The sequence below is a fragment of the Pipistrellus kuhlii genome, unplaced genomic scaffold, assembly GCF_014108245.1.
Source record: "Pipistrellus kuhlii isolate mPipKuh1 unplaced genomic scaffold, mPipKuh1.p scaffold_m20_p_135, whole genome shotgun sequence".
Taxonomy (NCBI): Eukaryota; Metazoa; Chordata; class Mammalia; order Chiroptera; family Vespertilionidae; genus Pipistrellus; species Pipistrellus kuhlii.
The window spans coordinates 216,556-241,976 of record NW_023425444.1 but is presented as its reverse complement, the minus strand read 5'-3'; the positions used below and the strand labels follow the sequence as shown (position 1 = coordinate 241,976).

Below are 25,421 nucleotides of genomic sequence, written 5' to 3'. Positions count from 1 at the left end.
TTAACTATCAGGCAACCGTGGCTCGGTTTTCTGATGACATGCCCTTCCCCCCCCCCAGCACACCTACCCACCGAAATGATCTCATCACGAAATGAAAATGTCCACTAAGATAAGCCAAAACACGAAACCTTTCCAAAAAACGGAACTTGAAGCCGGGCCGGTGTGGCTCAGGGTTGAGCGTCGACCAATGAACCAGGAAGTCAGGGTTCCATTCCCCGTCCAGGCACAGGCCCAGATTGCTTTCGGCCTCAATGCCCAGTGTGGGGCATACAGGAGGCAGTTGATGCATGATTCTCTCATCATGGATGCTTCTCTCTCTCTCTTCCTTTCTGAAATTAATAATAATTAATATAGTTATAAATCACAAATATGCAGGGCACTCCTTTGAGGATCTGGCCACCCTGGGCCTGAGTGCAATGCGGAGCAGGGGGCTGCCCAGCCACCACCTGTTCTTCCCTAGAACTTTGTGGAACTGAGGGTGCCAACGTTGAGGGTGGGGCCCCCGAATATCACGGAGGCCTCATTGCACAGGGACCGGCAGCAGGAAGGAGCCGGGGATGTGCCCACCCCGGGAAGACTAACCTGAGAACCAAAGGGCCAGCACTAGGCCATCCACGGAGGAGCAATCTGGGCAGGAGACCTTGGGATGGAGAGGTCCCCCTTTAGGGGCCCAGCCTAGGAGCGCGCGGGGCTGCAGTGCCGCCCTCCGCGGCCAGGGGGCAGCACCGCCCGCCGGCGCGACCCCAGCGGAGCGCGCCGTCCCTCTTGGCGGCGCAGGCGGGGGCGGGCCCGCGGGGCTCCTCGCTGATTGGCTGCGGCGCGGGGCGCTGCCATGTTGGCGGAAGCGGTGCCTCCCCGACCGTGGAAATTGATCGTGGCTGCGGCCGCCGGGTCGGTCCGTTGGGCGCCGCCTCCTGCTCCTGGGCCTCGCTCCGATCTGGGCGCCGTGAGGCGGCGGCCGGCGGGATGGAGAGGAGCAGGATGAACCTGCCCACGGGGCCGGACACTCTGTGCTTCGACAAGGACGAGTTCATGAAGGTACCCGGGCGCTTCTCCCCGGAGCCGGGCCGCGGGGGGCCGCCCCCCTCTGCCCTCCGCCCCCGGGGCCTCCCCATGGGCTCCGGCTTGGCTGGTGCCGCCTGGAGAAAGCCCTTCTGCGAAATGGGGCGTTTTGGGTGGAAAGACCTGAAAGTTGTGAGTCCCTGTCGGTCCCTGGTCCCCGGTCCCTGGTCCCGGGTCCCGGGCAGCGCCGTCCGATGGCCGGTCCCCTCGCAGGACAGAAGCGTGGAGACCAGTGTCCTGTCCCCCGAGGATCAGGAATTCCGTCCTGAACAAATCGCTGAGAGCATGTGCCTCCTTCCAGGGTCGGGTCCGAAATAAAAGGCTCCTCAGTCTGAAGCTTCTGGAATGAGACTTTTTTTAAAAAAAGTATATTTAAAAATATATATATATCTTGATGGACTTCAGAGAGGAAAGGAGAGGGAGAGAGAGCTAGAAACATGAATGATGAGAGAGAATCACGGGGAGAGATCAACCAAAGGACTTGTGTGCATACTCAGTGGTCAAGGACAACAGGGGGGTCAGGGCATGCATGGGGAGGAGGGGGGGGGGGAATGGGGGTATGAGGACAAATATGTGATACCTTAATTAACAAAGTAATTTAAAAAAAAATCACACATGGGCTGACCTCCATGACCTCCTGGTTCATAGGTCACGCTCAACCACCGAGCCAAGCGGGCTGGGCTGGAATGAGACATTTAAAAAAAGAGTGGGATATTTTTAAAAATACATTTTATTGATTTTTTTATAGAGGGGAAGGGAGAGAGATAGAGAGTTAGAAACATCAATGAGAAACATCGATCAGCTGCGTCCTACACGCCCCGCCCCCTACTGGGGATCGAGCCTGCAGTGGAGGCCCATGCCCTTGACATGAATGGATCTGGACCCTTCAGGCTGTCATGTGGCCCATGCTCTATCCACTGAGCCCAACTGGGGAGGGCAGAGTGGATGTTCGGTTCCTACTGGTGCTGCTGCAGGGCAGCAAAACACACCAGTCTCTCATTCTCCCGGTGCCCCGCCCTCTGGATGAGGGGAACAGGATGTGGGTGTGTGCAGACGATGGTCCTCCTCCTATATAATAAAAGCCTTGTATGCCAATTGTCCCCTCCACTGGGAGTTTGACCAGGGGGCGGGGCCAGCCAGGGGAAGGGAAGGAGGGAGGGAGGCCCTGGCCTGCGGCAGCCGCCATAGCATGGGGCTTGGGGAAGGGAGGGAGTACCGGCGGCCACTGGATACCGCTAGGGACCCTTGCAGTGCACAAATTTTGTGCATCGGGCCTCTAGTAGGACACAGACATGCAGAATGGAAGGGTCAGCTGAGACCCTTTTACTGGTAACAAAGGGTCTGCAGGCACGGCCTTGGAAGTGTTCGGGGGTGACTCAGAGCTGCTCCCGTTGTGTTTCCAGGAAGACTTCGATGTCGATCACTTTGTCTCTGACTGCCGGAAGCGCGTGCAGCTGGAGGAGCTGAGGGATGACCTGGAGCTCTACTACAAGCTGCTGAAGACCGCCATGGTGGAGCTCATCAACAAGGACTACGCGGACTTCGTCAACCTCTCCACAAACCTGGTACCGAGACCCCCACTTCCCGCACCGGCAGCTCAGGCTTCTTCTTAAAAGTGCTGAGGATTTTAGAAGCCTTTCCGTTGCTTTTTCACCCTTGAGAACTTAAAGAGGCTACTAATCTCATTAATGAATAAAAGAACTAAACTTTCTTTTTCTACACAGTTTTGCTTTCATTTTTTCTCATTCAAGACTGTTTTAGTTTGATTATTTTTGAATTCATTATTAAGGATAACTATATATAGTTACATGCTTAAGTTATATGTATACATAACACATATGTAGCAAAAGATAAAGGATAATAATAGCAAAATAGTTGCTTTTGTTAGTTTCCAAGTGGTTACATGAAATCTCACTGTTTGAGACTAATTTGCAAGAGTAAATATCAGCTCTTCTTCTTTTTAAAAAAAATATATTTTATTAATTTTTTTTATAGAGGAAGGGAGAGCGATGAGAGAGAAACATCAATCAGCTGCTTCCTGCACACCCCCCACTGGGGATGTGCCCACAACCAAGGTACATGCCCCTGACCTGAATCGAACCTGGGACCTTTCAGTCCACAGGCCGACGCTCTATCCACTAAACCACACTGGTTTTGGCTATCAACTCGTCTTAAGGAAATGCTTGCTTTACTTTGAGGCATGTGCTGGCTAGAGCCAGGTTGCAGGAGCAGTGGTCAGTGTTGCTCTGTAGGAGGCTTGCTTCATAAAAATGTGCGAGAGGTTTGTAAAAGTCATTGAGAAATAAATGTTTGGGGTTTAGTACTTGCCAAAAAGTTGTCTTGTCTATATTTTATTTTGTTTTTCAACCTATCTGCTTAAAGAAGTACAGAAAGTCGTTATCTCCATGGGGGTTTCAAGAAGCATTAAGGTTAATGAGCCGTATTTGCTTGTGGGAAATCTGCCACTAAGATAAATGTTTCCGTAGATTAGAAATCCAATGAATTTTATCTCCCTTCTTTTTAATGTGGCTTTTCCCCAAAGGTGACAATCCTGTTTAGAAGAGCTAGACCCATCCATCAGACTTTTACACCAACTCTACTCACCTCCCGTGAAAATGTTTTTCAGATTCATTTAAAATCTCATCCAAAGGCAAATGGTGCATAAAGAAGCATTCATTTATCATGACTTTCCTTATGTATTGGCTCACATGTATCAACAGATTGTTTTTTTTAAACCTATGAGCAATATTTATGGCAAAATAACATTAGTTATTTAGTTAGTTGCTTAGCAGTCTATGGTTATGCAGAGAGAGTAACTACATCTAGTACTGCTTTGATTAAACAGATACTTCACTCTCACTCCTGCCTCTGATGTGTGTGCCAACATGATTTTGCTTTTAGGTTGGCATGGACAAAGTCCTCAACCAGCTTTCGGTGCCTTTGGGACAGTTACGAGAAGAAGTTCTGGTAAGTCCCCAAATTCTATGGCACAGACCGCCATCAAGTATGCGAACTTGTGTCCTCCTGCAGGAATTGGTTGTTCAGGGGTCTGTGACTAGCAACCACTGGGCCACACCGGCCAGGCTGTCCTTTTTATTCTCATTGTTTGCCTTATCTTTATCTTGGACCTAATTTCTAATGATTGCATATGTGCCTTGATCCTCTGACCTCTCCCTTTTCCTGGCCCTTCTGTTCCTTCTTGCTTCCTAATATTCCCAAAATAACTTTACATCGTGATATATCTTTAGTTCTCCAAAATGTATAGAATCTAGTCTGCTAGATTATCGGAATGAAGTCCTTCTAAGTCAACCCCTTCCTTTTTATTTCTACTTCTCTGCAAACCCCGCTAAATTCTCCTGTACTCTACCTTTCCCTACCCTGACCCTCTGTGACAGTCATTGTAGATTATTCTCTGGGCCATTGATCCTGTGTGACCCTAGCTTTATATGTCATTTCGCCCCCAAATCAATAGCAGTTGTGTCTGAAACTTGGTATTTTGCCAGTATCTGTATAATACTGGCCTGTAGCTACTGTATTGAATTAATCATGTAAATTAAGTTCAGTTCTGTGAATGAAATGTGTAAAATGTTATGAGACAATTTCAACAGTACATTTCCTTTCTGTTTTAGAGTCTCAGGTCATCTGTGAGTGAAGGAATTCGGGCGGTCGATGAACGGATGTCTAAACAAGAGGACATTAGGGGGAAAAAGGTACAGTACAGTGTCATACAACATGTGGTAGCCTGGACTATGACAGACAGCACCTTGACAGAAGGCACAATACATGTAGTAGCAGTTGAGAGGTTCATTTAAGATGGGAAAAGAAGGGAGGAATGAGAGTACAGAGCATGAGAAAGCAAAGAAGTCCAATTTCTTTCTTATAATAACCTTGCAATAGAATGGTGGAATATGCTTGTAGACAGAAAGCCTGAATTAAGATTCGCATTCTTGCAAGTTCAATGTCATATAGACATTCAAAATGTAGGGTGCTCTCAAGAGTAAGTTCACTGTTGGCTTCATATTTTCCTGCATTTAGCATGAGGAAGTAAGATAATTAGGATTAAACATCATAACATGTTTTTGCTTAATTTTAATAGATGTGTGTGTTGAGGCTTATACAAGTTATCCGATCGGTTGAGAAGATTGAAAAGATCTTAAATTCTCCGAGTTCTAAAGAAACCTCTGCGCTGGAAGGACACAGGTAACTATTTCTTACTGAGTCGCACATAAGCTAATGCTTCATAATGTGTTTAGGGAAAACAGGGACTTATTAGACTCCGGGGAAGATACACGATGAATGTCCTCTCGCTGGGACCAGAGCCTCTAAACCCCTGCTCTCTCAGCCATCGGTCAATGGTGACGGAAAGGAAGCTGTTTGGAAGTATTTTACTTGTTGCTCCTAGAAGATCAGTTTGATTCGCTGAAGGAGACAACAGTACTTGGTGTGTGAGAGGTATTAGAGGTGCTTTATTTAGAAAAGGTGTGAATGAGAGGAAAGGGCAAGAGGAGAGCAGGGAGGTTAAAGGTGAGGAAGGAGGTTAAAGGTGAATGGGAGAGCCTGGTGAAGGTGGGGGGAACAGACAGGATTGCACCCCACTGATCGGCTCCGGCTCCGGCTCCGGCTCCTGTCTGGCCCTGAGGCCTGTGGCCAGCCAGCATCCGGCCCCCGTAACTTCCCCGCTGCACCTGCTCCGCGCTGTGCCTGTGGCTCGTGGTGAAGAGGATGCGTTAGCTGCACCTGGGCCAGGAGGGTGTGGGACCCTCGGGGGAAAGTTCTAGCACAGTGGTGCTCCCGGACCTGTTGCTAACCGAGCGGTGTGTTCTCTCGGGAATGAACCAACGCCAGGAATCACGTGTCTGTCCCTGTCCTTGTCTCCGCCAGCCCGCTTCTGACCGGCCAGATTTTGGAGAGAATCGCTACAGAATTCAACCAGTTACAGTTTCACGCCGTTCAAAGCAAAGGCATGCCTCTCCTGGACAAAGTCAGACCAGTGAGTTGTTTTCAGTCCTCACACATGGCGTCTAGGACTTTGCCAGATAATCTTGGTTTAACCTAGCAATGCCCTTGCTAGTTGTTGATCCACTGGGTTGTGAAGCTAGCTGTGAATTTTTTCTTTTCTTTTTCTGTTTTTTAGACCCCTGCTTCCTACGTGTCATGCATTATAGGTTTTGGGTAAACACACAGGCATATTCTCTGAATTGCAAGAGGGAAGTGAGTTGTGAATTTCATATAACTTGACATTTTGTATGACTCAGTTCATGTATCCGGAGCTCTTGACTACACTTTACATCCAGGTGCTGGTCAGGTTTACTCTAGCTGAAGAGGAAATAACTTTTTTTTTTGTTCTGTATTTTCTCTAACCTCGCCTCTGATGATGCCAAGGTTTACTGTGGGGAGGAGGAGAGAGTCACTGTTAGTCCTCAGGAGAGGTGAACGTGTTCCTCTCACATACATGACCTCCTGGTAGAATAAGGAGGTCGTGTGTGTGTGTGTGTGTGTGTGTGTGTGTGTGTGTGTAGCTTTGCTCTCACCTGACTCCTTGCAGCGGATCGCGGGCATCACAGCCATGCTGCAGCAGTCGCTGGAGGGCCTCCTGCTGGAAGGGCTCCAGACGTCGGACGTGGACATTGTCCGCCACTGCCTACGCACATACGCCACCATCGACAAGACCCGCGACGCAGAGGCCCTCGTTGGGCAAGTTCTGGTGAAGCCGTACATGGACCAGGTCTGTGCCTCCGAGGCCTTCATTCCACCGCCATCCTCAGAGCATTTGCTCCGGCTTCAGTACCCCATGGGGGGCGAGGCTAGGTCAGAGAGCTCTCTGGGAGGCATGGGTCTGCTGCAGCACGGGGTGGAAAGAAAGGCTGGTCCCGCCGAAACCAGTGTGGCTCAGTGGATAGAGCGTCGGCCTGTGGACTGAGGGGTCCCAGGTTGGATTCCGGTCAAGGGCATGGACCTTGGTTGAGGGCACATCCCCAGTAGGGGGTGTGCATGAGACAGCTGGTCGATGATTCTCTCATCAATGTTTCTAACTCTCTATCTCTCTCTTTTCCTCTCTGTAAAAAATCAATAAAATATATTTAAAAAATAAAAATTAAAAAAAAGAAAACGTCAGTTGGGGAGGAGGGCGGATATTCTCAATTCTTCTCTTTGTACTAAATAGTTTATACGTCTCTTAGATGCTTTTTAAAAACGCTCCTTCTTTTCACAGGTGATTATAGAGCAGGTGGTTGAGTCCCATCCAAACGGCCTTCAGCTCATGTACAACAAGCTCCTGGAGTTCGTCCCTCACCACTGCCGCCTCCTCCGGGAAGTCACCGGCGGAGCCATCTCCAGGTGCTTGTCTCCGGTGCCAGAGCGCCCCTGGGTGCCATGGCTGTGCCCGCTGCCTGGTGCACGCTGATGGGGGGTGCTAGCACCCCTGGGTGCCATGGCTGTGCCCGCTGCCTGGTGCATGCTGATAGGGGGTGCTAGAGCGCCCTTGGGTGCCATGGCTGCGCCTGCTGCCTGGTGCACGCTGATAGGGGGTGCTAGAGCGCCCTTGGGTGTCATGGCTGCCCTGCTGCCTGGTGCACGCTGGTAGGCGCTGACTTGTACCGTCTGGGCCCAGACACCCCAGAGGTATGGTGGCTTCTGCCCTCGAACGCAGCAGTGAAGTGAACATCACAATAAAGCGAGTCCCATTTTGGTTTCCCGGTACATCTGAAAGCTACGGTACACCATGCTGTGGTTTGTTAGGTGTGCAACGGCCTTATTTCTAAATAAGCATGCCTGCCTTCACTGTACAATACTGTTAAAAATTGCTAACCACCATCTGAGCCTTCGGCAACTCAGTCTTTTTGCTGAAGGGTCTCGCCTCAATTGGTAAAAAAACATGAGCGCAATGAAACGAGGCTTACCTAGTCTCCATTTAGCTGGCGGCGGTGTGTTTGACGGCAGTTCTGCTCTTGCCCCGCAGTGAGAAGGGCAGCACTGTGCCCGGATATGACTTCCTGGTGAACTCGGTGTGGCCGGAAATAGTGCGAGGACTGGAGGAGAACCTGCCCTCGCTCTTCAACCCCGGGGACCCCGATGCCTTTCACGAGGTACCTCTCCTCCTTCGTGTTGGCTCTCTGAGATGCTCCCGGAGGCTTTAGATCAGGCGTGGCTCTGCGGGTGGGTCAGAACCACAGTTTGAGGTGCTACGTGGGCACTGACCGTAAAGCATACACACGGCTTTATTCGTGTAACAGTCCTAGGGCCGTGGTCGGCAAACTGCAGCTCGAGAGCCACATGCAACTCTTTGGCCCCTTGAGTGCGGCTCTTCCACAAAACACCACGGCCTGGGCGAGTCTGTGTTGAAGAAGTGGCGTTAGAAGAAGTTTAAGTTTAAAAAATGTGGCTCTCCAAAGAAATGTCAATCATGTGCTGTTGATATTTGGCTCTGTGGACTGATGAGTTTGCCAACCACTGGCCTAGAGAATGAGAGCTGTCGCGTCAAGAGCACGGCTCTACAGTACTGGGTGTCCAGATGACTGGCCACGGAAGACCTTGGGCCTGCCACGGGCCACGGGGGCCTTGCCTGGTCTTTACGTGGGGCTGAAGGCGGTCCCTCGGGGCCCCTGTAGTCTGGAAGCTGCCGTTCTGTGCTGCCCTCCTTTATCTGGTCAGTTTAGTGGATGCTCCCATCCGGGTGCTCGCCTGCGGTGCAGATGCCCGCCTGTTCTTATTTCAGAAATACACCGTCAGCATGGGGTTCGTGAGAGCATTCGAGCGGCAGTGTGGGTCCCAGGCCAGCGTGCGGAGGCTGCGAGCGCACCCCGCCTACCACAGCTTCAACAACAAGTGGAACCTGCCTGTGTACTTCCAGATCCGGTCAGTCCTCATTCACTCCCGCTGCCACCTTTCTGAGCACGTTCCAGTCCGGGATCAGGACGTTGTGGCCCGTTAACAGCTTTTTTGTGGCGTTCGTCATGCCATCCTTTGGGAAACAAAGGGAAATGTCCGCCATCATGGCTTGCATGAGAAAGCAAAGTTGAGTTTCTGGAGACCAGCGAGCTGCACACACTGGCTCAGCAGGCTGGACTCCAAGCCCAGCTTCCCTCCCACCGTCCTCTCATCCAGCGTGAGAGGGAGCAGGCGTCACAGCAGCTCCTGCCTGCCGCTGTCCCTGACTCGTCACCGCCTCCACACGTGGGCCTGATGACATTGGCCGGTGCTTTTGTCATCCATGCTGGAGTTCTCTACTGCCTGCGAGCTCCTCTTTTCTTACATATATATTTTTTATTTCAGAGAGGAAGGGAGAACGAGAGAGAACGATGGATGGGCTGCCTCCTGCACGCTCCCCTCTGGGGATGGAGCCACAACCCGGGCCTGTGACCGGGAATCGAACCCTGACCTCCTGGTTCACAGGTCAATGCTCAACCACTGAGCCACACGGGCCAGGCAAACTCCCCTTTACTATCGTTCCCCTGGCCCCATGCCCCATGCACTGTCACCCGTGTCCCGTCACGGCCCTGGGCTGGTTGTGGAAAAAAATTTCCGGATATGGAACTTGTTCTCAATACATTTGTTTTTCCGTTCAAAAATAAACTCAAGTCATGCTTTGTAGGACTCTCCTATTGATTTTTATCAGGCGTTGGATTGTTTACCCCGAATTACGACATAGAACCCTGCAAACATGGCTGGGGTCAGAGTTGCGCTGTTATCTGAAGGAAGTTTCAAAACCAGTGGGAGGGGACTGTTTGACGTGTCGCTCAGGAGAAGTGTTCCCATTGCACTCCCAGTCACGGGTGTGTGTGCCTGCATCCCACGGCGCGTATGCCCCTCTCCCCCCTCATCGTTCTTGTGCATAAAACTTAGCGTTTGCGTCTCTGTCTGCTGAGTCTTCCAGTTCTCCCCCAGCCTCCTCCTTTTAAGGAGCCCGTGATGGCACCCCAATAACCCGGGATCTCGTCCTCACCTCAGGGTCTCATTAATTCCACCTGCAAAGCCCCCTGTGCTCCAGGGATTAGCACCTAGTACTTGGAAGAAGGGAGAATGGACAGGGAGCGGTCAGCAGCAGCAGAAACACTCATTTGTGCTCTTGTTTTACCCCAGGTTCAGAGAGATCGCGGGATCCTTAGAAGCAGCCCTGACAGACGCCCTGGAAGACGCTCCAGGTGAGGCCTCAGGTGGCAGGTGTCCCCGCGGGTGCACGGAGCCCGCCATCCAGACCCTGATCCCGAGGGCCCTGTCCCCTTTCCTGGGCCCCAGGACGCTGGCCCTTAGACTTACTGTGACTGGCCTTTGTAAGAGACAAAAGAAATCAGATCTCGTGGTTTCCATGGTTTCTTGCTTTGCAGAGATAACAAGGGGCTGCTGTAAGAATACAGGGCGTACGTTGGTTCCTGAATGTCACACGCTGGGGGCAGAGCCAAGTGACCAGCCCTTTTATAGCAAACTGGCTCCCCGCTGCCTTTTTCCCAGGATCCGGACGGCCCCTCCCTCCCTGGGGAGTCGCACCTGGGGCTGGGCCCCCACAGTGCGGGCACAGTCCTGGCACCTGGGGCAGGCGGCACTGGTGGGATGCAGGCTTTCCGGCCGTGTCTGCGTTCCTTCCAGCCCCAGTCCCGTTAGCAAGTAAAGAGGTTCCTGTTGGATGACAGCCTGTTGACTAAGACAGTTAGTCGCTCACAGAACACGGGTTGTGTCTGTAGCCATGTAGGTCTGGCTGCTGCACAGTTTCTGCCCTGCACTCCGTGGCCTGAAAGTTAGTTCTCACTCGACTTTGCCAAAAACGCTCAAGTGCAGTGAACGTCCTACATACAAATGGTGTGTTCAGGTAGGGCAGAGAAGGTGACGAATGAAACAGGACAAATTCAAAACCGAAGTCCAAACCCTGCAATTGACGGCCACTTTGACTCAGATCGCTGATGTGGTATAAAGCACTTCTTAACTATTTCCGAATGCCGTATATGGTTAATAGTCATCGAACCCCTGGGAGGTGGAATCGTGTGAAATCAGAAAATGCATCGCTGAGCGGGGTCGCTGACCAAACAGACTTCTTCAGAATGCCACTCTGCACGCCCAGATCACACACCGAAGATCCCAGATTGCAGTCCCGATTGACGGGCGCCTGCCTTCGTGTGTGCTTTCTCTGCAGCCGGAAGCTCCTACTGCCTGCTGGCCTCGGACAGGACGTGGAGCTGCCTGCAGAGGTGCTGGTCGGAGCAGATGTTCCTGCCATCGCTGGCGCACCGGCTGTGGAGGCTCACGCTGCAGGTGCTGGCGCGGTACTCCGTGTTCATCCGCGAGGTGAGCTTTATAGGCCACATGGCTGTAAAGATACATGAGCTGCTGAGTGCACTGAGATCGAAGAGGCCATGTTGCCATGGGAGGTGCGTTTGATGGTAGACGCTAGCATTTCCCGTGACTTGATGGCCCATGTATGTAAGTCTCATGGCTCTTCCTGGTGGAGACGTGTGTAACCGTGGAAATCCTGTTTCAGCTGCTGCTCAGGCCCATCTCCAATGAGAGCGCCAAGGACATTAGGAAGCCTCTGGGAACTGGTAGCAAAGACGCTCCCGCTGCCCAGGGGAACAGCGAGGACCCGGGCAGCGGTCCTTCCGAGGCGAAGCCCCCGGCTTCGGTCACCAGCACGCAGCTCGTGCACGCGGCGGCCGACCTGGCCCGGCTGCAGGAGCAGGTGAGCCCGTGTCCCAGAATGCCGCGCGCCGACACTGACAGCAGCCACAGGGTTGCAGACCACGGCCCAGGCCCCTCAAGAGCCACCTCCTGCATCTCCCCTCATCCAGCCTTCCCTGGCAGCCGCTCTTCCTCCCCCTCCCGGCTGGGTCTGCCCCCCGATTTTCCTGGGATGGCATCCAGCCCTTTTTCATCCTCAACTTCCTGTGCGGCCCGATCGGTGTCCGGATCGGTGTGGGCTGGGTTTTAATGATTTCCCTTCAAGCTCCCAAATACTTCTTAGTCACATTCACTCTTCAGCTCCCCTGGGAAAGCCTTGGACTATTAATTCTCTCTCTGTTTCTGCACCTGCCCATGCTTTGGCTTTTATTAAGAGAACTTGGTGGCTAAATTTGAGTTTATGTCCCTGATATGCAAAGGGGATTGCCTCTTGCGTAAAAAGAAGCTGCGGCCTCAACTGCACGTTTGTTTCAGCTCCCGGAACTCTTGGAAACCATCAGGCCCAAACTGGAGACGATCGGCTTTAAGAATTTCTCTTCCCTCTCAGGTAAAAGCAAATCTCAGACTTAGCACATGTGTGAGTAAGAAAGGAGTTAGAATAAAATTTGAGAGGCTGGGCTGCTTTTCAGCTCCCCTTCTCTGTAGCTATAAACCCCTGGTGGTTACTCTATGGTGTGACTGTAACGGCCCTCGGTGGGCAGTGGGGTTTCATGCCGGCCGTTTGATTCCATGCGTGATACTCTCTGAATGCCACGGCAGCATTTAAAGTAACAGTCACGCCGGCCTGGGTGGTGGCTGAGCTCGGTCTGTGTGTCACAGCCGCCCTGGAGGACTCACGGCTGTCCCTGGCGGCCTGCGTGCCCGCCCTCAGCGCCAGGATCGTCCAGGACTTGAGTGAGTCCTGCTTCGGTTACCTGAAAAGCGCCCTGGAAGTGCCCCGGCTTTACCGAAGGACCAACAAGGTCGGCGCCATTCCCTGCGGGGAGTTGTGAGGCGGGGGAGGTGGCAGGAGACCTTGAGGTTTGAACGACGGCCCCTCTCTCGTTTTCTCTGTGCATCTCTCCCCCCACCGCCTCCACCCCAGGAGGTTCCCACGACCGCCTCCTCCTACGTGGACAGCGCGCTGCGGCCGTGCCACCAGCTGCGCAGCGGGCACCAGGACAAGCTCCAGCCCGAGCTGATCCAGCAGTGGCTGCAGGGCGCGCTCTCGGAGAGCACGCACAGGTGAGGACCCTCGTGGGGGCCGCGCTGGGCTTCCCCAGAGAGCCCACGTTCAAGGTCGCTGAGCCATCAGAGGGTGGCCAGGCGGGGAGACCGTTATGTGGCTGCATTGCTGGACCAAGGAGGGCAGCCTGGTCTCTGCCCATCTGAGTGGGCACCGGGCTGTGCTCACTGCACTCCCCTGCCCTGGCTCTCCCAGGTCATACAGTTTCAGGCCCCGCCCCGCCCTGGCCTGCCTTTCCTGTCCCGGGCCCCATCTCCTGCAGGCATCATTCTGTACGTCCCGTCACATGCTTTCCTGGGAGGTCCTTTCTCTCCTCGCTCTGTTGATCCAAAATGCCACGTGGCCAGAGAGCTGGCAGTGGGGAGACTGTCGGGCTGAGGAAAGGGGTGCCCACAGCCCGTACCAGGGCGAGGAGGCCTCGGCCCCGGGGTGGACGGCTCGTCCCTCACTCCGCCTGCTCCTCCAGGAGCCCACGTGGACTGCGCCAGGGCCCGTGGCTCCTTTTGTTGTTGAGTTTCGTTCAGTTATTAATTTTCCCATAGTATTATACTTACTTCAATTACTTAGCAGTTAAGTGGATTTGTGGGCTCATTTCAAGCATCACAATGAATTCTGATATGATTTCTGTGTAAATGCCAAGTAATCATCTTGTAAACAAAGTCTTTGAATGTAACTCATTCATCATTGGGACGGACCATGGAGACTGTTTGAAGGAGTTTTATTAAAATCTTGAAACGCTTTTAAAAGATGAACTTCCCAGAACTGATGGCGAGTGAACTTGCTTCTTTGGAGGAATGCGCTGCGGATGCTCACGCCGCGGAAGTCAGGCAGCATGGCTCACGACTTCCTCGGAGTGGCCAGGACCGAAATTTTTAATAAAACCCACACACATATTTCTTAAGTTCGGAGGGAGCGCAGTGCTAGGCAGGCAATTTTCTTCCAGTCTTAAAAACATTAAATATTTACCACGGCTGATTTTTTTTTAATTTTTATTGGAAGTGAATTTTTATCTGAAAAATTGTTTTTCTCCTTTGTGGGTCCACACTGCCGGAGTGCGTGTGTGCCCTTGCCGGTGTCTGTCGCACCCTAACGTGTCTCGTGCTCTAGGTTCTATGAGACGGTGTCGGATGTCCTGCTGTCGGTGAAGAAGATGGAGGAGAGCCTGAAGAGGCTCAAGCAGGCCCGGAGGTCCTCGCCCGCCACCCCCGGCGGCTCCGGCGCCGGCGGCATGAGCGACGACGACAAGATCCGGCTGCAGCTGGCCCTGGACGTGGCGCACCTGGGCGACCAGGTAACCGCGTCCGAGGGCCCGCTGGGGGCTCCCGAGGGGCCTGGAGGCTGGTCCCTCGCGCTGGGGAAGGGGTCGGTCCCAAATACTTGAAGTCAGATCTCACCGAGGGTGTGGGGGCCCGTTGCTGAGCCCCATGGGAATGCGCTGTGCCGTCGGTTACCGAGCGATTCACAGACGACGCTGTGCCAGGGTTCCCATTCAGCCGGTTTGAGAAAGGGCTGTCCAGGCTACGCAGTGAGGGCCTGTCCCTGTGGAGGCCTCTCCTCGGGGAGAGCAGCTCACTTCTCCTGTGGGTGGGCTGGGGTCGGGTGGGTGCAGGCAAACTCGCACGCCGGCTCTCAGATGCCAAGCGTCCGGCCCAGCGTGGGGATTGGCAATCAGCGCAAAAAGGAGCGAGCACTCTGTCCTCGGGGAGCTGCTCTCCGTCAGGGCGAGGGGGCTCCACCTGGCTCAGGCTCTCCCGTCTCCCGTCGCGCGTCTCACCGCTCGTTCTCGCGGCCGCTGCAGATACAGAAGCTGGGCCTGCGCCCCGAGGACGTCAGGAGCTTCCCGGCCCTCGCAGAGCTGGTGGCCGCCGCCAGGGACCAGGCCACCGTGGAGCAGCCCTAGGCCCCGGGAGCCGAGAGCCGGGCCGGAGCCGAAGGAGCCGGACGCACCAGGACGGCTCTGCTCTCGCCTCGGCCCCTGCCAAGCGCTTCCCGGGCCCGGCACCCGCCCGCACCTCTGGGCCAGGACCCCCCGCCCAGAACACTACGCCTTTTCCGTTGTATGGAAGATCCTTTTTAAGACACGTGACACTTTCTACTCTAGTTTACAGAGCAGATGATTTTATTTTTATTGTGAATCTCGGTGAGGAGGCGCTCGTTTCTAGTCGACGATGGACGTGAATGGACGTGGACGGCCCAGGGCAGGGCGGCCCGCGGCGGCTCGGGTGAGCGCCCGGCTCGGCTCAGGCGCGGAAGATGCTGGTCCTTCTCCCACCAGTGCTGGGAGCCGCTGCTCGTCACTCTTCCCGACCTCCGTCAGAGCCAGAGCCCTGCAGGCTTTATTTTCTAAATAAAAAGTGTCTGCCAAGAGCGCGTGTAGCTCTTCTGAGTCCGTCCATCACAGACGGTCCTCGGACGGCTGGGAGCTGGTCCCTGAGGGGTGATCCCGGGTGGGGTCGGGGTGGGGTGCCGAGGGCCAGAGAGCTGGGAATCTTGGGAAAGGACCACAGCGTGTGGGTGCTCTGCTACCCCTATCCTAACACACACCTGCACACGTGTGCTGAGCGGTGGCATCTGTCCTCAGCACCACGGTGACAGGAAGCAGGCGTGCGGGGTCCTCTGGCCCCGGGGGAGGAGGGGACAAACCTACTGCAGAGCCCCCGCTGTTCAGGGTGCGGGGCCTCGTGAGTTCTCGGGGCCACGGGACGCCCCGCCTCCTGGGCTCCTGCCCACGAATCCCCGGTGAGGTGACCAGTTGCTGAGTAAGTGCCTCGCCTGCCAGGCACACACTTTGCAGCCCAGGAGGACTTGGGATGCAGAGAAGAAATGTTTTAAGAAAAACCCTTGGGCCCGGCCGGCGTGGCTCAGTGGTTGCGTGTCAGCCTAGGAACCAGGAGGTCACGGTTGGATTCCCGGTCAGGGCACAGGCCCGGGTTGCGGGCTCCATCCCGTGTGGGGCATGCAGGAGGCAGCCGGTCCATGAATGCTCATCATGGATGTTTCTCTCTTTCTATCCCCTCCCCCTTCCTCTCTGAAATCAATTTTTGAACAGATTGAAAAGGAAAAAGAAAAACCCTTAGAACGAGCGGTTGGGATTTTGTATCCTTGGAACGTCCTGACCCAAATCCCATTCATAGAGATTCTGGGAACAGAGGCGGCGGCGGGTGCTTGGCAGCGTCTTCCTCCTGGCATTGGCCGAAGCGCAGCCGCCCGCCGAGCAGAGAGCCGTTGGTGCCCAGTCCTCCCGCTAGCCGGCTGCAGCGGGGCCACCCACGTGCTCCGCCCCCGGGGCGACTTCAGGACGGCTCCCAGGAGGGGACTGGGCGCCCGGCTGCGTCCCCACGCCCAGCACACAGCCGGGCACTGGGCGGGCACCTCCGAACCTGCAGCACCAAGAGGGAAGGTAATGGGCCCGGCCGGCGGGCCTCAGAGGTCCAGTGTCCATCTACGAACCAGGAGGGCCAGCTGGGCCGGGCCGAGATGGTCGGCATGGACGGTAGGGAGGGAGGAAGTGCCCTCCGTGGCTCAACAGACACAAGGCAACGGGCACAGTGAGTGACAGCCCAGGCAGCTCCCGTCTGCCCCGCCCCTGCCCAGCCCCGCTGGCCGCCCGTCCAGCACACAGACGGCCACTGCCCGCAGGAAGGAAGGTCCAGAAAACACTGCCTTCAGCTTCTTCTGAGGATGGCTACGTGCAGGCCCTGCCTTCCATGGAATGCCGTCCTAGGTATGCTCAGAGCCCTGCTGGGTTGCTCAGTGGTTAGAGCAGCCTCCCCATACACCAAGGTTACGGGTTCGATCCCCCGTCAGGGCACATACCAGAATCAACCAATAATGCAGAAATAAGTGGAATAATAAATATCTCTCTCTCTCTCTCTCTCTCTCTCTCTCTCTCTCTCTCTCCCTCCCCCCCCCCCCACCAATTTAAAACATTTTAAAGAGAGAAAAAAGAAAAGGAAAAAAAACACATGTGACTCCGAGTGCCTGTATGTCTGCTCAAAGACGTATATTTGTTGTGCTCAGTGAAGGAGAGACTCGTCCCTTTGTGCCTTCTATGATAAGATTTATTAGTAGCAGGATCGCCAGCCACGGGGTTACATGCTAACGCACTCAGCCGCCGGCGTTTTCCAAAGCCCCCAGGCGCCGCGGGAAAGGAACACGGGGAGACCAAGAGGGACGCGGGCCCCCGCTTCCATACGCTGCACACCCCCACCCCCACCCCTGCCCCGGTCTCACCCCGAAACCCGGTGTCCATTCCCAGTGAGAGAGGAAGCGACGATCGCGCCCACACACAGGCTGGTCTGGGCAAACGCTTTCCGGGACAGTCGTCCTGAGCTGAACGCTGGTTCTAACCTGCCCCCAACCCCACCCCGTTCCCCCAGGTCCCCCCTAAATCTGAGGTCCAGAGAAGGCTGCTCTCGGCTCCAGGCTGGCTCGTGGGGAGACGAAGAGGAAGGTGGTGCTGACAAGCTGGTGCTGCTGCGGGCCGGGGCGGTGGCTAGGTGGCCAGGACAGTGGCTGGGTGGCCGGGGCAGTGGCTGGGTGGCCGGGATGGTGGCTGGGTGGCCGGGGCAGTGACTGGGTGGCCGGGACGGTGGCTGGGTGGCCGGGGCGGTGGCTGGGTGGCCGGGATGGTGGCTGGGTGGCCGGGGCGGTAGCTGGGTGCCCGGGATGGTGGCTGGGTGCCCGGGATGGTGGCTGGGTGCCCGGGATGGTGGCTGGGTGCCCGGGATGGTGGCTGGGTGGCCGGGATGGTGGCTGGGTGGCCGGGGCGGTGGCTGGGTGCCCGTGGCTGGCCTCACACTGCGTTCTGAGGGTTGGTCACGCGGCCCAGGAAGTGCAGGGCGGTGGAGTCCTGATCGTAGACGGCGAACAGGAAGGGCCGGTCCAGCGTCACCTCCAGGACCTCGGCGGACTCCGTGGGAGGGTGGGCCGACCCCGTGGGACGCTCCCCCTTCTCCGCTTTGAGCTCAAACAGAACGCTGTTCAGCACCTGCAAAGCAGCCAGCGTTGGGGTCGCTCCTGGGAGCCCCCCGGGGCCTGAGGCCGGGGTGCAGAGGTTTGCTCGGACCCGCCTGTCTCCACCTTCCACCGGGCTGTCCCGGCGGGCGGGCGGGACCCCCGGCCAGCCCCGTGCGTGGGTGATGTAGGTGTGAGCTGATCACAAGGCCCTGTGATCCCACTCGTTCGTTTTTATTTCTTTATTTTTGTTTGTTTTTTTAATCCTCACCCGAGGATATTTTCCCATTGATTTTTAGGGACAGTGAAAGAAAGAGGGAAACACAAAAGAGAAGTATTGATGTGAGAGAAACAGATTGGTTGCCTCTTGCAGATGCCCTGACCAGGGCCTGGGCCTGGGCCAGGGAGGAGCCGGCAACCGAGGTGTGTGCCCTTGATTGGAATCGAACCCGGAACCCTTCGGTCTGCAGGCCGACGCTCTATCCACTGAGCCAAACTGACCAGGGCTACTTTTCTTTATTTTTTAATCCTCGCCCGAAGGTATTTTCCCATTGATTTTTAGAGAGAGTAAAAAGAAGAGGGAGAGACAGAGAGAAACATCGATGTGCGAGACACACATCAATTGCTTGCCTCCTGCAAGCGCCCCAACTAGGGCTGGGACCCAGTAACCAAGGTATGTGCCTTTGATCGGAGTCGAACCCGGAACCCTTCGGTCTGCAGGCCGACGCTCTATCCACTGAGCTGAACCGGCCAGGCCTGACCCCAGTCACTGAGCACAGACGGCTCCTGCCCCCCACAGTGGGCTCTGAGGCCGGGCCTGGGCGGGACCCCGTGTGTCCACGGTACTGAGCAACGAGCCTGAGCTCGCAGGCCCCTGGTCATAGCTGGGAGCGTGGTCTCCCGTGGCTGCGGGACCGTCTGTCCCCTGTGGGGCGCTTCCTGGCAGCCAGGAGCTGTGCCACGGGCCGGCCCTGGGCCGGGGGCACCTTCCTGGGCTGGACCTCAGAGCTGCCAGGAAGGGGCGGGAGCGGTTGTCCTCTCCACCCACCTCTGCACAGGCCCAGAACGCGCTGGTCACGTCTCTCTCACCCGGACACGCCCCCCTGGCCACGCATCCCCTCTGTCCGGCCCCGCCCCACCTTCCGGAAGCTTCCTCCGTGTCGCTTGCACGGACACCCCCCGCCCCGGGAGCCAAAAGACCCATCAGGCGGGGCCGCCCGTACCTGTCCAACGCGGAGCTGGTCCTCGCTGATCCCGCCCAGGCTGGCCCCGGCGCCCAGCAGCGTGGCCAGCTTGGCCTGGGCCAGCAGGTCCTGCAGGTCGTAGGAGCCTCGCAGCGCCAGCTGGGGCAGCGTCAGCCGGACGGCCCTGCGGAGGAGAAGACCCCGGTCAGGTGGCCCCGGGGGCTCCCCCCACATGCGGCCGGGCCCCCCGGAGCAGGTGCCCGAGGCCCAGCCCTGCTGGAGGGGGCGCTGGGGGGGTGCGTACCGGGGAGCCAGGTGCTTGGTCCAGGTCAGCAGGCCGTGCTGGAAGGTGAGGGCCTCCACCTCGGCCAGGGCCGCAGGGTCGTGCGGCTGTACCAGCAGCAGCCCCACGTTGGCGCTGAGCGGCACGCGGGTCAGCGAGAGGTTGAGGCGGGCGTCGCTCCAGTGCAGGAAGCTGCCCGTGCCCGTCAGCATGGGCACGGCCACAGACGTGGCGTTGTCCACGCGGAACTCCCGCGGCCCCGGCAGCAGAGAGAAGCCCTTCATCCGACCTGCAGGCGGAGGAGGAGATGGGGCGTCGGCGGGCGGCGGGCACGGGGAGGGGTGTGCCCGCACAGGGAAGGGGGGTGCCACGGGGACCCCAAAGGCCTCTGCTTTCCCACCGCTGGGGCCCCCCAAGTCCTGCTCCTGAGAAACCCAGGCCCGGGAGCCGCTCAGGGAACGGCAGCTGCCAACGCGAGGTCACACCTGAGCTTGTGCCGCTGCCCCCTTACTGGGGGCCCCAAGGGGCATCCCAGGGCTCAGGCGCCGCCCCCACTAGGAACTGACGGGGCAAGTCCCCCAGAACCGGCCGGGCCCAGAGCCTGAGGTCCAGCAGGCTGGCAGGCTGGCTCTGTGGTCGCTTTTTTTATTTTTTAAAATATATTTTATTGATTTTTTTACAGAGAGGAAAAGAGAGGGATAGAAAGCTAGAAACATCGATCAGCTGCCTCCTGCACACCCCCCACCGGGGATGCGCCTGCAACCAAGGTCCATGCCCTTGACCGGAATCGAACCCAGGACCCTTCAGTCCACAGGCTGACGCTCTATCCACGGAGCCACACCGGCCAGGGCTCCAGTTACTTTTTGTAGAGCAGTCTTACGTCTACGGGAAAATGAAGAGGTGGCACCGAGGTTTCCGTGAGCCTGGGACCCCCCCCCCACCCGCCACCCCCGAATCTGATGAGCCAGGCAGAGAAAGACAAGCACCCTAGGGTGTCACTCACGTGGGAGATCTAATGCCCACCATGACTGACCAATGAGACAGAGACCGAGAGCAGCCGGACAGCTGTCAGTCAGGTGGGAGGGGTTGGGTGAACAAGGTGAAGAGATGAAGAAAGGAAAACACACCTCGCATCCCACTTAAAAAAAAAAAAAAAAAAAAAAAGACGCTTCTGCCCAGCCAGTGTGGCTCAGTGGTTAAGCATCGACCTCTGAACCAGGAGGCCACAGTTCCATTCTGGTCAGGTCACAGGCCCAGATTGCGGGCTCCATCCCCGGTGCAGGGAGTACAGGAGGCGGCTGATGCATAATTCTCTCTCATCATGGATGTCTCTCTCTCTCTCTCTCTCTCTCTCTCTCTCTCTCTCTCTCTCTCCCTTCCCTCTCTGAAATCAATAAAAATTTTTTTTATTAAAGAAGCGTTGGTGACCTCCCCCGGCCCAGCAGGAGGCTTTTGCGTTCAGAGAGAGGGGGGAAAAGGACTCAGGTTTTCCCACCAACAAATGGAAACAAGCAGACGCTGGAATCTACAGGGAGGGGCCGCCCGCCTCTTCCTCCGACCCCCCTGCAGGCTCCCTCCTCGCCCGGAGGTTAAGTCAATCTCTCCGGGTTAAGTCAACGGATGCGGCGGAACCTGCCAGGGCCAGCACCGAGGCCGGTGGAGGCCGCGGGGGGAGGGGGGGAGGGTGGTCAGCGGAGCTGGGCAAAGGGCGGCCGGAGCCCATGGGAGGGACGTCCAGCTGTGCCTGAGGCCCTCGTAACGGGATGTCACGCTATTACTATTTTTAAGACAGAGGCGAAGGGAGGAGGGGAGAGGAGAGACACATGGATGCGAGAGAGACAGAGCCGTGGGTGTGGCCTCCCTCCCAGGTTCTGATTGGGGGTGGGGTGAGGGTTGGACCTGCAAACCCCGGTACATGCCCTTGACCAGGAATCACACGCAGGACCCTCTGGTGCACACGCGGATGCTCTAACCACTGGGCCGCACCAGCCAGGGCGAGGTTGGGCCGTGGAGGGACAGAGTACTGCTTACCTTGGAAGCGGGCGAGGGCGTTGAAGACCAGGTTGCTGTCCGGGCTGACCTCCCGCAGCGGGCTGCCCGTCTTCCAGCCGGTCGCGGCCTGCATGAACCTGTTGATCCTCTCGGCGGCCAGCCGGGGGTCGGCGGCCAGGTCGAGGGAGCGCGGGAGGGTCACGGGGGCGAAGGGGGCCAGGCCGCCCACGAAGGGCTGCTTGAGGCGCAGGCCGGGCGCCGTGAACAGGCCCAGCACCGTGGCCGCCCGCAGGCGGGCCTGGCCGGCCGCCCCGCCCTGCAGCACCAGGAGGCCCTGGATGGCCTGCAGCGCGGACAGCACCTTGTGGCCGTCCAGCCGGGAGGTGCAGCCCTGGTCCTCCCCGGGGACCCCCAGGAAGGCCTGCAGCCGGCCGGCCGTGGGGTCCAGGGCCCCCAGGTAGAAGGCGGTGAGGGTGCCGAAGAGGGCGGTCGGGGAGAGCAGGGTGGCCGCCGGGGGGGCCTGGGTCTCGGCCAGCGTCCGGTACAGGCGGAGGCCCAGGAAGTTGAGCAGCATGCCCACCGTGACCACCCGCGCCTTGTCCTCGCCCTGCAGCCCCCGGGCGGCGGCCACCAGCGGCTCCCGCAGGGCCTCCTCGTCCGCCGGGGCCGTCTTGGCCTGGATGGGCACCGCCGTGAAGGTGGGGGCGGGGGTCGGCGCCTCGCTGGGCCGCTCCAGCTGCTCGCACACGCTCTGGTTGTAGACCAGCATGTGGAAGGGGTGGATGTACAGCCGGTCGGCGGCCGGCAGGCCGGCCCAGACCAGGAGGCAGAGCGCGGCCGCCCGGAGGCACGCGCCGGCGCGGCTCATGGCGCGTCTGGAAGTGAAAGGTGGAGGGTGAAAGGTTACTGAGTGTCCCGGAGTCTGATTGGCTCCCGATTGGCCTAGGGCGGCGGTCGGCAAACTCATCCCTCCGGAGAGCCAAACATCAACAGCACCGCGACGGACATGTCTTCGGAGAGCCACAGTTTTTTTTTTTAAACGTAAACGTCTCCTAACGCCACCTCTTCAACACAGGCTCGCCCAGGGCCGTGGTCTTTTGTGGGAGAGCCACGCTCACGGGGCCGAAGAGCCGCATGAGGCTCTTGAGCCACCGTTTGCCGAGTACTAGCCTAGTACAAACCCTTCATGTATGTGAGCTTCCAGAAGAAATGGATTCAAGGTCCCCAGGAAACATGGATAGCCCGGCTGGCGTGATTCATGATTCTCTCTCCTCATGGATGTTTCTCTCTCTCTCTCTTTCCCTCTCCCCCCCCTCTCTGAGATCAATAAAGATGTATAACTGTATTTTATAAAAATTTATAAATATATATATTTAGGGGGGGAAACATAAGGGAAAGGGAGAGAGAGTTAGAAACCTCCATGAGGAGAGAGATTCATGGATCGGCTGCCTCCCACACGCCCCACAACCCTGGCATGCGTCCCCAGCAGGAATTGAACCCGGGACCCTTCAGTCTGCAGGCTGACGCTCCATCCTCTGAGCCAAAATAGACTTCTTCAAAATAGACTCGGCCAGGCCGTGGTATTTTGTGGAAGAGCCGCCACGCTCCAGGGGCCAAAGAGCCGCAGGTGGCTCGCGAGCCGTGGTTTGCCGACCACGACCCTAGGCCAGGAGCAAGGGAGGCCAGGAAAGACAGGTCTGCTCAAAAGGGGTTCAGAGACTGCGCCGTGGGCCCCCTGAGCCTGGCCCCTCTGTTCCCCAGACTCCCCACCACCACCCCCTCTGCCTGCACCGCAAGCTGCCCAGTCCCTCTGGCTGGGAGAGGACCCAGTGGACTCCTGGCCACCATGAACCTGGGGGAGGGGGGGATCCGGCCATGGTGAGGCTTGGGAGAGGACCAGGTCTCTGGTGGGGCCCAGACTGAGGCCGAGGGGAGACAGCCCAGGCCTGCACGGCTGGCTTGACGGGAGGGCAGCACATTTCCTGGGTCTTCAGTGGTCAAGTCGCCTGCAGTGCCGGTCACCATTGCCCCCTGGCCCCTGCCCCCTAGTCCCTGGCCCCTGGCCCCTGCTCCCTGCCCCCTGCCCCCTGGGCCCTGGCTGCAGGTTAGCTACCACCCTCCAGCCGCTCTGCCCCCCATCCCAGCCCCCACCCCAATTTCTGGGCCCAGCAGACGGCTCAGCTGTCCTGGGAGCGCCTGGTTCGGGTGGTGTGTGGAGAGGGACTCCCGGCTTACTTTCCGTCTGCGTCAGCCCCAAGACCAGCACCCTCTGCGTCCACTTCCAACACCAAGACTTTGTGCTTCTGTCCCCAAAAACAGGACCTTCTGCTTCTGTCCCCGAGACCAGCACGCACTGTTCTGTCCCCTGGATCAGGTCAGCTCTTCCCCTGGCCGGCCCAGGGCCCTCTTTATAAGTGAGGGGCGGGGATGGAGCTGGGCCCAGGCTGGCCTGTGCCCCGCTGGGGAGGGGGTTACATCATGGAGGGGGAGGGCCCAGCAGCCCGGCCGATGAGGGGGCTGGACGGAAGCCAGAGGGACTCCTGCTGGGACGGCTTCCAGGAAGCGGGCTGATCGATGCGCCCGCGGCTGAACACAACGCGCTGGGACGGGACGCGGCCCAGTTACACATTCACTGGAGTTCCCGGGAGGCCATCCTGTGTGTGTGTGTGTGTGTGTGTGTGTGTGTGTGGCGCCTCTGCCCCAGAACATGCCCCCTCGAGGCCTGGGGTCACTCTTTCTTTCCTTTTTTTTATTTTTATTTTTTCCCCCTCACCAGTTTGGCTCAGTGGATAGAGCGTCGGCCTGCGGACTCAAGGGTCCCAGGTTCGATCCCGGTCAAGGGCATGTACCTTGGTTGCGGGCATGAGCGAGTCCAGTAGGGGGTGTGCAGGAGTCAGCTGATGGATGTTTCTCTCTCATGGATGTTTCTAGCTCTCTCTCCCTCTCCCTTCCTCCCTGTAAAATATCAATAAAATATATATATATATTTACAAAGAGCCAGCTATTTGTGTTGATGTCAGAGAGGAAGGGAGAGGGAGAGAGAGAGAGAGAGGCATCAGTGAGGAGAGAGAATCATGGACCGGCTGCCTCCTGCACTCCATCGATCCAGCCCACACGGCGGGCACGGGCCCCGACTGGCCATCCACCTGGGACCTCCTGGTTCATAGGCTCCACCACCGAGCCACGCCGGCCAGCCTGCTTCCCCTCAGTGTCTCCGCCATGTTTTCCGTGGAGGAAGAGCTGATCGCTAAGTAAATATTGTTTTTCCCGGAGCTCAGTTATTGCAAGAGCTAGCCCCTCGGGCCCCCAGGACAGCACGTCCGTCAGGCCAGCGACAGAGTGTCCGCGGAGCAGGCGGGCTGCATGTTTCCATCCGGGCAGCCGATCCTTATCTCGCTCGCCGCCCGGTGCACGGAACTGCCCTCTGCGGGCGCTTCCCCGGCACCGGCGCCAAGGCAAACACCGGGCTCCGCCGCCCGCGGGCGGGGGCGCCAGCCTGGGGAGGCCTCCGTGGAGCGTGGGGTCAGGCCTTGTGCTTCCCGTGTCCGATTTCCCGGACGCGGAGAGGGCCTGAGCGAGTGCCCTGGCCAATCAGAGCACTCCCGGCCGGGGTGGCTCAGTGGTGAGCGTCGACCTAGGAACCAGGAGGTCAGGGCACAGGCCCGGGTGGCGGGCTCCTTCCCCAGGGTGGGGTGTGCAGGGGGCAGCGGATCCGTGATTCTCTCTCCTCGTGGATGTTTCTATCTCTGTCCCCCTCTGCCTTCCTCACTAAAATCAATTTAAAAAAATACATTATATTTATTTTAAATATATATATACATTTTGTTGATTTTTTTTTTTACAGAGAGGAAGGGAGAGGGATAGAGAGAAACACGGATGAGAGAGAAACATCCATCAGCTGCCTCCTGCACCTCCCCCCCGCTCCCCCTCCCCCACTGGGGATGTGCCCGCAACCAAGGTACATGCCCCCTGACCAGAATCAAACCCGGGACCTTTGAGTCCGCAGGTCGACGCACTATCCACTGAGCCACACCGGATAGGGCTGGCTCTTTAC

At 57.3% G+C, this 25,421-nt stretch overlaps 2 protein-coding genes across 5 annotated transcripts; one reads left to right on the top strand and one right to left on the bottom strand.

Annotated features, from left to right (window-relative positions):
* The first annotated feature begins 706 nt into the window (after positions 1–706).
* On the top strand, positions 707–15,320 carry COG2 (component of oligomeric golgi complex 2). Its single transcript, XM_036436343.2, has 18 exons — positions 707–1,038; positions 2,466–2,627; positions 3,964–4,029; positions 4,692–4,772; positions 5,159–5,262; positions 5,944–6,052; positions 6,608–6,787; positions 7,274–7,398; positions 8,021–8,147; positions 8,777–8,916; positions 10,141–10,202; positions 11,186–11,337; positions 11,531–11,728; positions 12,202–12,274; positions 12,547–12,689; positions 12,812–12,951; positions 14,060–14,243; positions 14,751–15,320. Exons 1-18 carry the CDS (start codon positions 967–969, stop codon positions 14,850–14,852), a joined length of 2,220 nt encoding a protein of 739 aa, XP_036292236.1. The 5' UTR covers positions 707–966; the 3' UTR covers positions 14,853–15,320.
* Positions 15,321–16,995: 1,675 nt separating this feature from the next.
* AGT (angiotensinogen) lies at positions 16,996–23,704 on the bottom strand. Of its 4 annotated transcripts, none has more exons than XR_006741508.1 (6): positions 23,610–23,703; positions 21,407–22,246; positions 19,397–19,664; positions 19,132–19,276; positions 17,698–17,942; positions 16,996–17,449 (listed from the first exon to the last, which is right to left on the bottom strand). XR_006741508.1 is itself a non-coding variant. In XM_045581121.1 (6 exons), the coding sequence occupies exons 2-5, from the start codon at positions 22,233–22,235 to the stop codon at positions 17,748–17,750; spliced, it is 1,437 nt and encodes a 478-aa protein (XP_045437077.1). In that variant the 5' UTR covers positions 22,236–22,246; positions 23,610–23,703; the 3' UTR covers positions 16,996–17,440; positions 17,702–17,747. The 4 variants fall into 4 exon arrangements, 3 of the variants coding, with proteins under 3 accessions (XP_045437077.1, XP_045437078.1, XP_045437079.1); XM_045581121.1 differs by having other exon boundaries at positions 16,996–17,440; positions 17,702–17,942; XM_045581122.1 differs by having other exon boundaries at positions 17,439–17,497; positions 17,722–17,942; positions 23,610–23,704.
* Between the last annotated feature and the right edge of the window lie 1,717 nt (positions 23,705–25,421).